Below are 16,475 nucleotides of genomic sequence, written 5' to 3'. Positions count from 1 at the left end.
AACATAACCATAATAAAGTGCATTGGCAGATGTGCAGGCTTTAGAGTTTATTTGTGGAGTTCAGTAGGATGACAGCCCTGGGAAAGAAGCTGTTCCTAAATCTGGTCGTACGGGTGTGAATGCATCTGTAGCGTCTCCCAGAAGGCAGGGGGGCGAACAGACTGTGGCTGGGGTGGGTAGGGTCTTTGATGATGGACCGTGACCTCCGTAAACAGCGTTTCTGGTATATGTGCTCTATGGTCGGTAGCTGGGTGCCGGTAATGCGTTGGGCAGTTTTGACTACCCGCTGCAGGGCTTTCCGGTCATAGTAGCTACAGCTGCCACACCATACTGTGATACAGTTCGTCAGGATGCTCTCTATTGTGCAGCGGTAAAAGTTCGAGAGGATCAGGGGTGACAGGTTACATCCCTTCAGCCTCCTTAGGAAATATAGGCGCTGCTGGGCCTTCTTCACCAGAGAGGAGGTATTGAGGGACCTGGAGAGGTCTTCCGTGATGTGGACTCCGAGGAACTTAAAGCTGTCCACCCTTTCCACCACAGCCCCATTGATGTGGATGGGGGTGTGACTTCTGCCTTTAGACTTCCTGAAGTCCACAATGATTTCCTTGGTTTTCTTGATGTTAAGGGCCAGGTTGTTATCGGCGCACCACTTCACGAGATGCTGGACCTCCTCCCTGTAGGCTGACTCATCGTTGTTGGTGATCTGGAATAAAAGGTAGTATATATCAGTAATTAAACTATCGGATTGTTGTAAAAACCCATCTGGTTCACTAATGTCCTTTAGGAACTCTGCCGTCCTTACCCGGTCTGGCCTATATGTGTCTCCAGACCCACAGCAATGTGGTTGATTCTTAATTGGCCTCTGAAATGGCCCAGCAAGTCACTCCGTTGTAACAAACCGCTACGAAAAACAATAAGAATAAAACCAGACGGACCTCTGCTGACCGAGCTGGCTGAAGGACATAGCTGCTGGTCTGGGCCTGCGATAGGTGGTGAGAGAGCCAACATGAGGGAAACACCTACTTGACCTCATCCTCACCAATCTACCTGTCGCAGATGCATCTGTCCATGACAGCATTGGTAGCAGTGACCACCACACAGTCATTGTGGAGACCATGCTAAATGGGATAGATTCAGAACAGATCTAGCAGCTCAAAACTGAGCATCCATGAGGCGCTGTGGGCCATCAGCAGCAGAATTGTATTCCACCACAATCTGTAACCTCATGGCCCGGCATATCCCTCACTCTACCATTACCATCAAGCCAGGGGACCAACCCTGGTTCAATAAGGAGTGTAGAAGAGCATGCCAGGAGCAGCACCAGGCGTACCTAAAAATGAGGTGCCAACCTGGGGAAGCTGCAACACAGGACTACATGCATGTTAAACAGTGGAAGCAGCATGCTATAGACAGGGCTAAGTGATCCCACAATCATCAGATCAGATCAAAGCTCTGCAGTCCTGCCACATCCACTCGTGAATGGTGTGGGACCATTAATCAACTAACGGGAGGAGGAGGCTCCACGAATATCCCCATCCTCAATGATGGTGGAACACAGCACGTGAGTGCAAAAGACAAGGCTGAAGCGTTTGCAACCATCTTCAGCCAGAAGTGACAAGTGGATGATCCATATCAGCCTCCTCCTGAGGTCCCCACCATCACAGAAGCCAATCTTAAGCCAATTTGATTCACTCCACGTGATATCAAGAAACGGCTGAGCGCACTGGATACAGCAAAGGCTTTGGGCCCCAACAACATCCCGGCTATCGTGCTGAAGACCACTGCTCCAGAACTAGCCGCGCCTCTAGCCAAGCTGTTCCAGTACAGCTACAACACTGGCATCTATCCGGCAATGTGAAAAACTGCCCAGGTATGTCCTGTCCACAAAAAGCAGGACAAATCCAACCCGGTCAATTACCGCCCCATCAGTCTACTCTCAATGATCAGCAAAGTGATGGAAGGTGTCGTTGACAGTGCTATCAAGCAGCACTTACTCAGCAATAACCTGCTAACTGATGCCCAGTTTCGGTTCCGCCGGGTCCACTCGGCTCCTGACCTCATTACAGCCTTGATCCAAACATGGACAAAGGAGCTGAATTCCAGAGGTGAGGTGAGAGTGACTGCCCTTGACATCAAGGCAGCATTTGACCGAGTGTGGCAACGAGGAGCCCTAGTAAAACTGAAGTCAATGGGAATCGGGGAGGGGGAAAACTCTCCACTGGCTGGAGTCATACCTAGCACAAAGGAAGATGGTTGTGGTGGTTGGAGGTCAATCATCACAGCCCCAGGACATCGCTGCAGGAGTTCCTCAGGGCAGTGTCCTAGGCCCAACCATCTTCAGCTGCTTCATCAATGACCTTCCCTCCATCATAAGGTCAGAAATGGGGATGTTCGCTGATGACTGCACAGTGTTCAGCGCCATTCACAACTCCTCAGATAATGAAGCAGTCCATGCCCGCATGCAACAAGACCTGGACGACGTTCAGGCTTGGGCTGATAAGTGCCAGGTAACATTCGCGCCACAGAAGTGCCAGACAATGACTATCTCCAACAAGCGAGCATCTACGGCATTCAACGGCATTACCATCGCCGAATCCCCCACCATCAATACCCTGGGAGTCACCATTGACCAGAAACTTAACTGGACCAGCCACATAAATACTGTGGCAACAAGAGCAAGTCAGAGGCTGGGTGTTCTGCAATGAGTGTCTCACATCCTGACTCCCCAAAGCCTTTCCACCATCTACAAGGCACAAGTAAGGAGTGTGATGGATACTCTCCACTTGCCTGGATGCGTGCAGCTCCAACAACACTCAAGAAGCTCGACACCATCCAAGACAAAGCAGCCCGCTTGATTGGCACCCCATCCACCACCTTAAATATTCACTCCCTGCACCACCGGCGTACCATGGCTGCAGTGTGTACCATCTACAAGATTCACTGCAGCAACTCGCCAAAGCTTCTTCAGCAGCACCTCCCAAACCCACGATCTCTACCAGCTAGAAGGACAAGGGCAGCAGGCACATTGGAACACCACCACCTCCAAGTTCCCCTCCAAATCACACACCATCCTGACTTGGAAATATATCGCCGATCCTTCATCGTCGCTGGGTCAAAATCCTGGAACTCCCTCCCTAACAGCATTGTGGGAGTACCTTCACCACACGGACTGCAGCGGTTTAAGGCGGCGGCTCACCACCACCTACTCAAGGGCAATTAGGGATGGGCAATAAATGCAGGCCTTGCCAGCGACGCCCACATCCCATGAACGAATGAAAAAAAACACTGGCCCATCAAACACTCCCAGGGCAGGTACAGCACAGGTTAGATACAGAGTAAAGCTCCCTCTACACTGTCCCATCAAACACTCCCAGGGCAGGTACAGCACGGGGTTAGATACAGAGTAAAGCTCCCTCTACACTGTCCCATCAAACACTCCCAGGGCAGGTACAGCACGGGTTAGATACAGAGCAAAGCTCCCTCTACACTGTCCCATCAAACACTCCCAGGGCAGGTACAGCATGGGTTAGATACAGAGCAAAGCTCCCTCTACACTGTCCCATCAAACACTCCCAGGGCAGGTACAGCACGGGTTAGATACAGAGTAAAGCTCCCTCTACACTGTCTCATCAAACACTCCCAGGACAGGTACAGCACGGGTTAGATACAGAGTAAAGCTCCCTCTACACTGTCCCATCAAACACTCCCAGGGCAGGTACAGCACGGGTTAGATACAGAGTAAAGCTCCCTCTACACTGTCCCATCAAACACTGCCAGGGCAGGTACAGCACGGGTTAGATACAGAGTAAAGCTCCCTCTACACTGTCCCATCAAACACTCCCAGGGCAGGTACAGCACGGGTTAGATACAGAGCAAAGCTCCCTCGGCACTGTCCCATCAAACACTCCCAGGGCAGGTACCGCACGGGTTAGATACAGAGTAAAGCTCCCTCTACACTGTCCCATCAAACACTCCCAGGGCAGGTACAGCACATGTTAGATACAGAGTAAAGCTCCCTCTACACTGTCCCATCAAACACTCCCAGGGCAGGTACAGCACATGTTAGATACAGAGTAAAGCTCCCTCTACACTGTCCCATCAGCCAGGATTCCCGTTCTAGTGACCCCTTGGGAAGTGCAGGGTGTGTTTGCCAAGTGAGGACAGGATTGGCTGTGGTTATGATGTCCAGCACAGTTGAATTTCTTGCGCTATTTTTGCCTAGCCTCAAACATGAAGAATGGCCACTTGGGTGAGGTAGCTATACAATGGGAATGAATGGGAAGGAGTTTGATCCATTGGGATTCTGTACAATGGGAATGAATGGGAAGGAGTTTGATCCATTGGGATTCTGTACAATGGGAATGAATGGGAAGGAGTTTGATCCATTGGGATTCTGTACAGTGGGAGTGAATGGGAAGGAGTTTGATCCATTGGGATTCTGTACAATGGGAGTGAATGGGAAGGAGTTTGATCCATTGGGATTCTGTACAATGGGAGTGAATGGGAAGGGGTTTGGTTCAATTATCCTTGTGTCAGTAATCTGACAGGCTGGTGGTCTAGTTACACACCGCCCCAGGGCCCTTTACACACCGCCCCACGGCCCTTTACACACCGCCCCAGGGCCCTTTACACACCGCCCCACGGCCCTTTACACACCGCCCCAGGGCCCTTTACACACCGCCCCAGGGCCCTTTACACACCGCCCCAGGGCCCTTTACACACCGCCCCAGGGCCCTTTACACACCGCCCCACGGCCCTTTACACACCGCCCCAGGGCCCTTTACACACCGCCCCACGGCCCTTTACACACCGCCCCACGGCCCTTTACACACCGCCCCACGGCCCTTTACACACCGCCCCAGGGCCCTTTACACACCGCCCCACGGCCCTTTACACACCGCCCGAGGGCCCTTTACACACCGCCCCAGGGCCCTTTACACACCGCCCCAGGGCCCTTTACACACCGCCCCAGGGCCCTTTACACACCGCCCCAGGGCCCTTTACACACCGCCCCACGGCCCTTTACACACCGCCCCAGGGCCCTTTACACACCGCCACACGGCCCTTTACACACCGCCCCAGGGCCCTTTACACACCGCCCCAGGGCCCTTTACACACCGCCCCACGGCCCTTTACACACCGCCCCACGGCCCTTTACACACCGCCCCACGGCCCTTTACACACCGCCCCAGGGCCCTTTACACACCGCCACACGGCCCTTTACACACCGCCCCAGGGCCCTTTACACACCGCCCCAGGGCCCTTTACACACCGCCCCACGGCCCTTTACACACCGCCCCAGGGCCCTTTACACACCGCCCCACGGCCCTTTACACACCGCCCCAGGGCCCTTTACACACCGCCCCAGGGCCCTTTACACACCGCCCCAGGGCCCTTTACACACCGCCCCACGGCCCTTTACACACCGCCCCACGGCCCTTTACACACCGCCCCACGGCCCTTTACACACCGTCCCACGGCCCTTTACACACCGTCCCACGGCCCTTTACACACCGCCCCACGGCCCTTTACACACCGCCCCAGGGCCCTTTACACACCGCCCCACGGCCCTTTACACACCGCCCCAGGGCCCTTTACACACGGCCCCAGGGCCCTTTACACACCGCCCCACGGCCCTTTACACACCGCCCCAGGGCCCTTTACACACCGCCCCAGGGCCCTTTACACACCGCCCCAGGGCCCTTTACACACCGCCCCAGGGCCCTTTACACACCGCCCCAGGGCCCTTTACACACCGCCCCACGGCCCTTTACACACCGCTCCAGGGCCCTTTACACACCGCCCCAGGGCCCTTTACACACCGCCCCAGGGCCCTTTACACACCGCCCCACGGCCCTTTACACACCGCCCCACGGCCCTTTACACACCGCCCCAGGGCCCTTTACACACCGCCCCAGGGCCCTTTACACACCGCCCCAGGGCCCTTTACACACCGCCCCACGGCCCTTTACACACCGCCCCAGGGCCCTTTACACACCGCCCCACGGCCCTTTACACACCGCCCCAGGGCCCTTTACACACCGCCCCAGGGCCCTTTACACACCGCCCCAGGGCCCTTTACACACCGCCCCACGGCCCTTTACACACCGCCCCACGGCCCTTTACACACCGCCCCAGGGCCCTTTACACACCGCCCCAGGGCCCTTTACACACCGCCCCAGGGCCCTTTACACACCGCCCCAGGGCCCTTTACACACCGCCCCAGGGCCCTTTACACACCGCCCCAGGGCCCTTTACACACCGCCCCAGGGCCCTTTACACACCGCCCCAGGGCCCTTTACACACCGCCCCACGGCCCTTTACACACCGCCCCAGGGCCCTTTACACACCGCCCCAGGGCCCTTTACACACCGCCCCAGGGCCCTTTACACACCGCCCCAGGGCCCTTTACACACCGCCCCACGGCCCTTTACACACCGCCCCACGGCCCTTTACACACCGCCCCAGGGCCCTTTACACACCGCCACACGGCCCTTTACACACCACCCCAGGGCCCTTTACACACCGCCCCAGGGCCCTTTACACACCGCCCCACGGCCCTTTACACACCGCCCCACGGCCCTTTACACACCGCCCCACGGCCCTTTACACACCGCCCCAGGGCCCTTTACACACCGCCACACGGCCCTTTACACACCGCCCCAGGGCCCTTTACACACCGCCCCAGGGCCCTTTACACACCGCCCCACGGCCCTTTACACACCGCCCCAGGGCCCTTTACACACCGCCCCACGGCCCTTTACACACCGCCCCAGGGCCCTTTACACACCGCCCCAGGGCCCTTTACACACCGCCCCAGGGCCCTTTACACACCGCCCCAGGGCCCTTTACACACCGCCCCAGGGCCCTTTACACACCGCCCCACGGCCCTTTACACACCGCCCCAGGGCCCTTTACACACCGCTCCAGGGCCCTTTACACACCGCCCCAGGGCCCTTTACACACCGCCCCAGGGCCCTTTACACACCGCCCCACGGCCCTTTACACACCGCCCCAGGGCCCTTTACACACCGCCCCAGGGCCCTTTACACACCGCCCCAGGGCCCTTTACACACCGCCCCACGGCCCTTTACACACCGCCCCACGGCCCTTTACACACCGCCCCAGGGCCCTTTACACACCGCCCCACGGCCCTTTACACACCGCCCCACGGCCCTTTACACACCGCCCCAGGGCCCTTTACACACCGCCCCAGGGCCCTTTACACACCGCCCCAGGGCCCTTTACACACCGCCCCACGGCCCTTTACACACCGCCCCAGGGCCCTTTACACACCGCCCCAGGGCCCTTTACACACCGCCCCACGGCCCTTTACACACCGCCCCACGGCCCTTTACACACCGCCCCAGGGCCCTTTACACACCGCCCCAGGGCCCTTTACACACCGCCCCACGGCCCTTTACACACCGCTCCAGGGCCCTTTACACACCGCCCCACGGCCCTTTACACACCGCCCCAGGGCCCTTTACACACCGCTCCAGGGCCCTTTACACAGCGCCCCACGGCCCTTTACACACCGCCCCAGGGCCCTTTACACACCGCCCCAGGGCCCTTTACACACCGCCCCAGGGCCCTTTACACACCGCCCCAGGGCCCTTTACACACCGCCCCAGGGCCCTTTACACACCGCCCCACGGCCCTTTACACACCGCCCCACGGCCCTTTACACACCGCCCCACGGCCCTTTACACACCGCCCCACGGCCCTTTACACACCGCCCCAGGGCCCTTTACACACCGCCCCAGGGCCCTTTACACACCGCCCCAGGGCCCTTTACACACCGCCCCACGGCCCTTTACACACCGCCCCACGGCCCTTTACACACCGCCCCACGGCCCTTTACACACCGCCCCACGGCCCTTTACACACCGCCCCACGGCCCTTTACACACCGCCCCAGGGCCCTTTACACACCGCCCCAGGGCCCTTTACACACCGCCCCAGGGCCCTTTACACACCGCCCCACGGCCCTTTACACACCGCCCCAGGGCCCTTTACACACTGCCCTACAGTTGTGGGAACAGATTATTTTTTGATTTACAGGATTAAAATGGAGAAAAAAAATGGGATATTAATTTAACGGCTTGTCTGCTTTTATTAAATAGCTTTGCAAATCTGCCCAAAGCACATTAACTCTTAAACCTTTCGCCAGCCAGTCCTGGCCTTGCTGATGCGAGCATGACGACACTAAGGCAGCTCCCCGTGACGGGTAGCTTGGTGAACACACCGTATGGGGTGGCACTCAACCAGAAATGACACGGATTCAACCCCTGGTCTCACCCGGAGTGGAAGCTGGGCTCTGCTACGGGCCTGGGCTAAGGAGGGGAAGAATCAGCCGGGGTTTCTGCCACAGTTCCCTCTTCGCGCAGGCCACTCACAAGCTCTACAATACCGTGCGTGCATGGTCGCGCAGAAAATTTAACAGGTACCGCGCATTGAACAAACTGACCGCGCACAACAGCGAAATATTCGAGGGAACATTGGTTCCTGCTGCTCATTGCTGTCTCCTCAACACCTGCTGTCAACTCTGCCTGTATGACGTCGGGATCAGGCGGGGCTGTGATGCCACCCATGGCTGAATGGGCTGACGATACTCACAGTCGGGGCCTGCGCACCCAAACTATAATAACAGCGGGAAATGCTGGAAACCCTCAGCAGCTGCGGAGAGAGAAGCCGAGCTGACGTTTCAGGTCGATGACCTTTCGTCAGAACTCATGAGCTACTTGGGTAGACGCCAGAGGAGCCATCAAGGGATCGAGCATGGGCCCTGTTCAGAGCGGGATAGTTAGCGGGCCGACGAAACGTCCTGGTCTACCCTCTCGGCTCCGAGCCATGAGTGATGCTGAGCAAAAATAAAAGTGAGAAGATGATAGGAATTTTGTGGCCGGTTCGGGGGTGGTGTGAGGAAATGAAACAAAGGTATTTTCAGCTCTAATTTCTTTCTTTCTTCCCTTAGGTGTGAGTTTGTGGAGCTGATGGAGAAGTACGGGTCCCCCAGTAACGCTGGATCAGCACGCAGTTCACCCACTCCCCACACTGCTGGTGAGAGCCAGGGGGGCAATAAATAATAAAGATGTCTGACCGAGGGAAGCTGCAATAGATCAGCCCGTCATAAATTGAAAATCCTCTTTGATTTGACTTAAATAGCTCAATAGTGCAGGAGCGAGAATTTGAGAGATTCAAATAACATTCAGCACAGCAGGGGTGCTGAATATAGGGAGCAGTGCAGGTGGACAGTGAACGGAAAATTCAAAAGACATACAGGAAAATATTTGGCAAAAGAAGTAATCGAGGGTGTAAGACATAGAGGGGGGGAAAATTTGGTTGGTTAGCGGCTCTGGGAGGGCACTAATGGGGCACTCGGAACTTAGCGCCCGAACGCGGCGATTTTAGTGCCACTCGCGAAATTGACCAGCCGCTTTGCGACGGCGCTAAACACTACCGCCACGATCTCCTGCGCCCGCAGATCGGGACATTAGTTGAGCGTGCAACGCCCCGTTAGTGCCCCGGACTGGATATCGAGTCGTGCCCCCTGCCTTAGCGTCTGCCGCTAGGAACAACAGGTAGAGGGGAACGTTTTCAAGCCGGGAAGGGGCTGGGGGAGCGCTATTTAAAGGTGGGCGCTTCCTGCATTTTCTTGTCGGCAAAATCTTTGGTACAGGTAGGTTGAGAGGGAGAGAGACGTCTGGAGAGATTTAACGCTGGCCTAAGGAGTTTGGCCCTCAGCACCACTGTTGAGGTCCCTGGGCCTATCGATTAGTGCTTCCAACACAATTGTTTTCGAGGTCTCTCCAGGCCGAGATTCAGGGCTGCAATGAGCAGGGAGTGGCTGGCCAGCAAGATGGCTCCTCCACTTTAAGAACTGGACGGCGCCAATCTGCCTGGTTTCCATGGTAACGGACATCGCCTGAGCTTCGGTCGCGTTCTGAGGTAGCGCCTCGCTCCCTGACGTTTGCGCCTTAAGAGAGGTGTGTAGCGCCTGATTTAGCGCTCAAGTCACCTCCAGGGGCGATAGAGGTGAATTTTGCAGTTGGAGGCGATAATTAGCGCCGGGCGCTAAACTTTTCGCCTGGCCGATATTAGCTCCTCAAAATGGGCGATACCCAATTTTCCCCCCAGAGTGTGGTAGGGACTTTACAACAACAACTTGTATTTATATAGCGCCTTTAATGTAGGAGTGTTGTAAGACAAAAAAAATTTGACAGCAAGCTACATAAGGAGGAATTCGGGCAGGTGACCAAAAGCTTGGTCAAAGAGGTAGGTTTTAAGGAGTGTCTTATAGGAGGAAAGAGAGGTTTAGGGAGGGAATTCCAGAGCTTAGGGCCATGGCAACAGAAGGCACGGCCACCAAAGGTTGAGCGATTACAATCAGGGATGCTCAAGAGGCCAGACTTAGAGGAGCGCAGATATCTCGGGGTGGGGGGTTGTGGGGCTGGAGGAGATTACAGAGATAGGGAGGGGCGAGGCCATGGAGGGATTTGAAAACAAGGATGAGAATTTTGAAATCGAGGCGCTGTTTAACCAGGAGCCAATGTAGGTCAGCGAGCACAGGGGTGATGGGTGAATGGGAATTGGTGTGAGTTAGGACACGGGCAGCCGAGTTTTGGCTGACCTCAAGTTTACGTAGGGTGGAATGTGGGAGGCCAGCCAGGAGTGCGTTGGAATAGTCAAGTCCAGAGGTAACAAAGGCAAGGATGAGGGTTTCAGCAGCGGATGAGCTGAGGCAGGGACAGAGACGGGCGATGTTACGGAGGTGGAAATAGGCGGTCTTAGCTATGTCACGGATATGTGGTCGGAAGCTCATTTCAGGGTCAAATATGACACCAAGGTTGCGAACAGTGTGGTTCAGCCTCAGACAAATGCTAGGGAGAGGGATGGAGTCGGCTAGGGGATGGAGATTGTGGCGAGGACCGAAAACAATGGCTTCGGTCTTCCCAATATTTAATTGGAGAAAATTTCTGCTCATCCAGAACTGGATGTTGGACAAGCAGTCTGACAATTTAGAAACCGTGGAGGGCTCGAGAGAAGTGGTGGTGAGGTAGAGCTGGGTGTTGTCAGCGTACATGTGGAAACTGACACTGTGTTTTCGGATGATGTCGCCGAGGGGCAGCATGTAGATGAGAAATAGGAGGGGGCCTAGGATAGATCCTTGGACCCCAGAGGTAACGATGCGGGAGTGGGAAGAGAAGCCGTTGCAGGCGATTCTCTGGTTACGATTAGATAGATAAGAATTGAACCAGGCGAGTGCAGTCCCACCCAGCTGGACGATGGTGGAGAGGCGTTGGAGGAGGATGGAGTGGTCAACCATGTCAAAGGCTGCAGACAAGTCAAGAAGGACGAGGAGGGATAGTTTACCTTTGTCACAGTCACAAAGGATGTCATTTGTGACTTTGATGAGAGCTGTTTCAGTACTGTGGCAAGGGCGGAAACCTGTTTGGAGGGATACATACATGGAGTTGCGGGAAAGATGGGCACGGATTTGGAAGGCGACAACACGTTCAAGGACTTTGGAGGAAAGGGAGGTTGGAGATGGGGCGGTAGTTTGCAAGGACGGAAGGGTCAAGGGTTGGTCTTTTGAGGAGAGGGGTGATGACGGCAGATTTGAGGGAGAGGGGGGACAGTACTTGAGAGAACCATTAACAATGTCAGCTAACATGGGAGCCAGAAAAGAAAGTTGGGTGGTCAGCAGTTTAGTGGGAATAGGATCGAGGGAGCAGGAAGTGGACAAGATAAGCACGGAGAGGTCATGAGGGGAGATCGGAGAGAAACTGGAGAAAGATGCGAGTTCAGGGCTAGGGCAGGGGGGGACCTTAGAGGAAATAAGGCCCGGTGGGCTGGGGAAAGAAGGGAAGTGGCAGAGGTAGCTGAACGGATGATCTCAATCTTAGACAAAGAAGTCCATGAGCTCCTCACACTTGTCGAAGGTGAGGGTGGAGGAGACGGGAGAGGGGTTTAAGAAGACGGTTAGCGGTGGAGAATAGAAGCCGGGGTTTATCTTTGCATTCCAGAATGATTCTGGAATAGTGAGCAGTTTTGGCAGACGAGAGCAGGACCCGATAGTGCTTTATGTGGTCCAGCCAGATCTGGCAGTGAATGGCTAAACCTGTTGTCCGCCATATCCGTTCAAGTCTGCATCCCTTGGACTTAAGGGAGCGGAGATGAGGGCCGTACCGGGGGAACAGCCGGGTCAGAGAGAGTACAATAGCAAAATTCTGACGAAGGGTCAGCGACCTGAAACGTTAACTCTGTTTCTCTCTCTACCATGCTGCCTGACCTGCTGACTGTTTCCAGCATTTTCTGTTGTGTGAGAGAGTGTAATGGTTTTAATAGGAACTAGGGCATCAAAGGTGGTGGTGAGGGTGTGGTTGTGGTTGAGCAGATCGGTAGCTACAGAAATGTCGTAAGTGCAGTTGTAAGAGAGTTGGGAGAGAGTTTTTTCCAGGGGCGGACACAAAGGAAGTAGGGTTGGGGTGGGGGGAGGAGGTGGAAGGGGATGTGGGTGGAGAGCGATACGAGGAAGTGGTCAGAGATGGCCTTATCTGAGATTGACATGATGGGAGTAGCGAGGCCACGAGAGATGGCAAGGTCGAGGGGGTGGCCGTGAATGTGGGTTGGGGAGTTCACGTGGAGGGAGAGATTAAGGGAGGATAGGAGAGTAGTGAACTCAGAGGAGAGAGAGCATGAATTGAGATGGAGGTTGAAATCACCGAGGATGAGAAGTCGTTCGGTGCAGAGGCTGAGGGAGGAAAGCTGTGAAGATATCTCGGTGATAACATTTTTATGGTACTTGGGTGGGCAGTAAAGAACGAGAATTTTAAGGGAGAGGGGTGGAATACGGTGAGATGCTCAGAGGAGGAGAAAGTGCCAGTGGAAAGAGGCCAATGGTTCCTTCCAGTATATTCCAGTTTGCTAGATCAGTGTGTGTGTACCATGCAATATAATGGGTCTTCTGGATCAGTGCAATCCGGCACGTGCTTCAGATATTGTTCTAGGTTCATATAATAGCCTCCAGCAGAGGAGGCTGTTCAACATTGGGATTATAATCTGCAGCATAGCTGGCTGTTCTAGATCAGCGAGCCAATCTGCAGCATAGCTGGCTGTTCTAGATCAGCGAACCAATGTGCAGCGCAGTTGGCTGTTCGAGATCAGCGAGCCAATCTGCAGCACAGTTGGCTGTTCTAGATCAGCGAGCCAATCTGCAGCATAGCTGGCTGTTCGAGATCAGCGAGCCAATGTGCAGCACAATTGGCTGTTCGAGATCAGCGAGCCAATGTGCAGCACAGTTGGCTGTTCGAGATCAGCGAGCCAATGTGCAGCACAGTTGGCTGTTCGAGATCAGCGAGCCAATGTGCAGCACAGTTGGCTGTTCGAGATCAGCGAGCCAATCTGCAGCATAGCTGGCTGTTCGAGATCAGCGAGCCAATCTGCAGCACAGTTGGCTGTTCTAGATCAGCGAGCCAATCTGCAGCATAGCTGGCTGTTCGAGATCAGCGAGCCAATGTGCAGCACAATTGGCTGTTCGAGATCAGCGAGCCAATGTGCAGCACAGTTGGCTGTTCGAGATCAGCGAGCCAATCTGCAGCATAGCTGGCTGTTCGAGATCAGCGAGCCAATGTGCAGCGCAGTTGGCTGTTCAAGATCAGCGAGCCAATGTGCAGCACAGTTGGCTGTTCAAGATCAGCGAGCCAATGTGCAGCGCAGTTGGCTGTTCAAGATCAGCGAGCCAACGTGCAGCGCAGTTGGCTGTTCGAGAGTAAAATGGGTGATGTTATAAATGTGACTTTACCCGATCCCTTGATCTGCTGCCGCTGTGTTCTTTTGCTGTTCTTGAGCTTGACCCTAATGAGCAGTGTGGGTGAGCAGCCCAGGCTGACTTTCCCATCTCTTCTCTCAGACAACAGCTGATATTTACGTTCATGTTACGTGCTTTTCACGTGGAAACATCCCAAGGTGCTTCAGAATAGATTGAAGGCCCTCTGAGCAGGGCATGGAGAGGGTCAAAGGGGAGGCGATTGATGGGCGTTGAGGGAGCTTTCACTGAGGGGAAGCGAAGGAGGAAGGGTTCAGGTAGAGCGTAACAGAGCACGGGACATGGTGGCTGATGGTTGAGGGGGAAGGCGACATGGGGCAGATCAGAGAAGGGGAGGGTGTGGGTTGCTCCGCAGGGTTTGCAGGGAGAGAGTGGAGCGAGGCCGCGGGAGGGAGTTACAAACAAGGACAAGGATTGGTGCGGCTGAGGGGAGATGCAGGACAACAAACAAAACTGAAAACATGAATCTTAAAAACAAAAAGCCTTGAAAGGATTTTCTCGTTGCCGCATTCAGGTAAACATCTGGAGAGGACATCGTCCACATCCTCATCAAGCTCGCCGAGCCCTCAGCTCTTAAGCCCGAAGGATATTGTGACCAACAACAGTGGAGGCTTCACCGGAACCACACCGGCAACAACCGTAAGGTAATCGTCTCCTCCGCACCGACCGGACTCCGAGCCGCAGGAGCTTCGCTCACCTGTAAAGTTTGAGAAAACAGAAATGCGATGGTTCTGGCTCTCATGGGCCAGTTTTTCGATCTCGCTGGGTCTGTCACTTCACGTACCAACTCGCTATTCCGTGTTGGTACTGGGAGCTGAACCGTCTTATTCACTGATTGCCCGGGGAGTAGTTCAGCTCTGTCTTTGGCTTGTAACTGAAAACATGAAGCAGCAGTGCCGGCTCGGAGAGCACCAGCGCATTTAGCCCTTCCTCGCACTGAGGCCGGGTCACCTGTAGAACGCCTCCTCCTGACCTCCGATCGCAGTTGTAACCTTCCCGATCCACAGCCCAGAGCTTTCAGCAGGTTCCCCTTCCAACTTAAAGTACTTGTGTTCCCTTTCCACTCCAGGCTGCTCACTGTGACCCCATTCCCCTGTCACTCTGTGATAATTACACTGTGACCCCATTCCCCGTCACTCTGTGATAATTACACTGCGCACTGTGACCCCATTCCCCGTCACTCTGTGATAATTACACTGTGCACTGTGACCCCATTCCCCCTGTCACTCTGTGATAATTACACTGTGACCCATTCCCCGTCACTCTGTGATAATTACACTGTGCACTGTGACCCCATTCCCCGTCACTCTGTGATAATTACACTGTGACCCCATTCCCCGTCACTCTGTGATAATTACACTGTGCACTGTGACCCCATTCCCCGTCACTCTGTGATAATTACACTGTGCACTGTGACCCCATTCCCCCTTCACTCTGTGATAATTACACTGCGCACTGTGACCCCCCATTCCCCCGTCACTCTGTGATAATTACACTGTGCACTGTGACCCCATTCCCCGTCACTCTGTGATAATTACACTGTGCACTGTGACCCCATTCCTCCTTCACTCTGTGATAATTACACTGTGCACTGTGACCCCATTCCCCCGTCACTCTGTGATCTGTGCACTGTGACCCCATTCCCCGTCACTCTGTGATAATTACACTGTGCACTGTGACCCCATTCCCCGTCACTCTGTGATAATTACACTGTGCACTGTGACGCCATTCCCCGTCACTCTGTGATAATTACACTGCGCACTGTGACCCCATTCCCCGTCACTCTGTGATAATTACACTGCGCACTGTGACCCCATTCCCCGTCACTCTGTGATAATTACACTGCGCACTGTGACCCCATTCCCCGTCACTCTGTGATAATTACACTGCGCACTGTGACCCCCATTCCCCGTCACTCTGTGATAATTACACTGTGCACTGTGACCCCATTCCCCGTCACTCTGTGATAATTACACTGTGCACTGTGACCCCATTCCCGTCACTCTGTGATAATTACACTGTGCACTGTGACCCCATTCCCGTCACTCTGTGATAATTACACTGTGCACTGTGACCCCATTCCCCGTCACTCTGTGATAATTACACTGTGCACTGTGACCCCATTCCCCCGTCACTCTGTGATAATTACACTGTGCACTGTGACCCCATTCCCCGTCACTCTGTGATAATTACACTGTGCACTGTGACCCCATTCCCCCGTCACTCTGTGATAATTACACTGTGCACTGTGACCCCCATTCCCCGTCACTCTGTGATAATTACACTGTGCACTGTGACCCCATTCCCCCGTCACTCTGTGATAATTACACTGTGCACTGTGACCCCATTCCCCCGTCACTCTGTGATAATTACACTGTGCACTGTGACCCCATTCCCCGTCACTCTGTGATAATTACAACTGCACTGTGACCCCATTCCCCGTCACTCTGTGATAATTACACTGTGCACTGTGACCCCATTCCCCCGTCACTCTGTGATAATTACACTGTGCACTGTGACCCCATTCCCCCGTCACTCTGTGATAATTACACTGTGCACTGTGACCCCATTCCCCCGTCACTCTGTGATAATTACACTGTGCACTGTGACCCCCATTTCCCCCGTCACTCTGTGATAATTACACT

General features: G+C 54.8%; 1 protein-coding gene across 1 annotated transcript in view; it reads left to right on the top strand.

The window, feature by feature from the left end:
- Positions 1-16,475, top strand: part of stxbp4 (syntaxin binding protein 4) — a 234,426-nt gene that overhangs the window by 43,513 nt on the left and 174,438 nt on the right. The window contains exons 7-8 of the mRNA XM_085964116.1: positions 8,977-9,062; positions 14,345-14,469. Of these exons, the coding sequence (XP_085820242.1) occupies positions 8,977-9,062; positions 14,345-14,469 (211 nt within the window). The remainder of the gene's footprint in view (positions 1-8,976; positions 9,063-14,344; positions 14,470-16,475) is intronic.

The sequence above is a fragment of the Somniosus microcephalus genome, chromosome 21 (genome assembly GCF_052327205.1).
Source record: "Somniosus microcephalus isolate GS21.2 chromosome 21, FLI_Smic_1.0, whole genome shotgun sequence".
NCBI classification, from domain to species: Eukaryota; Metazoa; Chordata; class Chondrichthyes; order Squaliformes; family Somniosidae; genus Somniosus; species Somniosus microcephalus.
The sequence above is the reverse complement of the archived record's forward strand: the minus strand, read 5'-3'. Positions and strand labels throughout refer to the sequence as shown.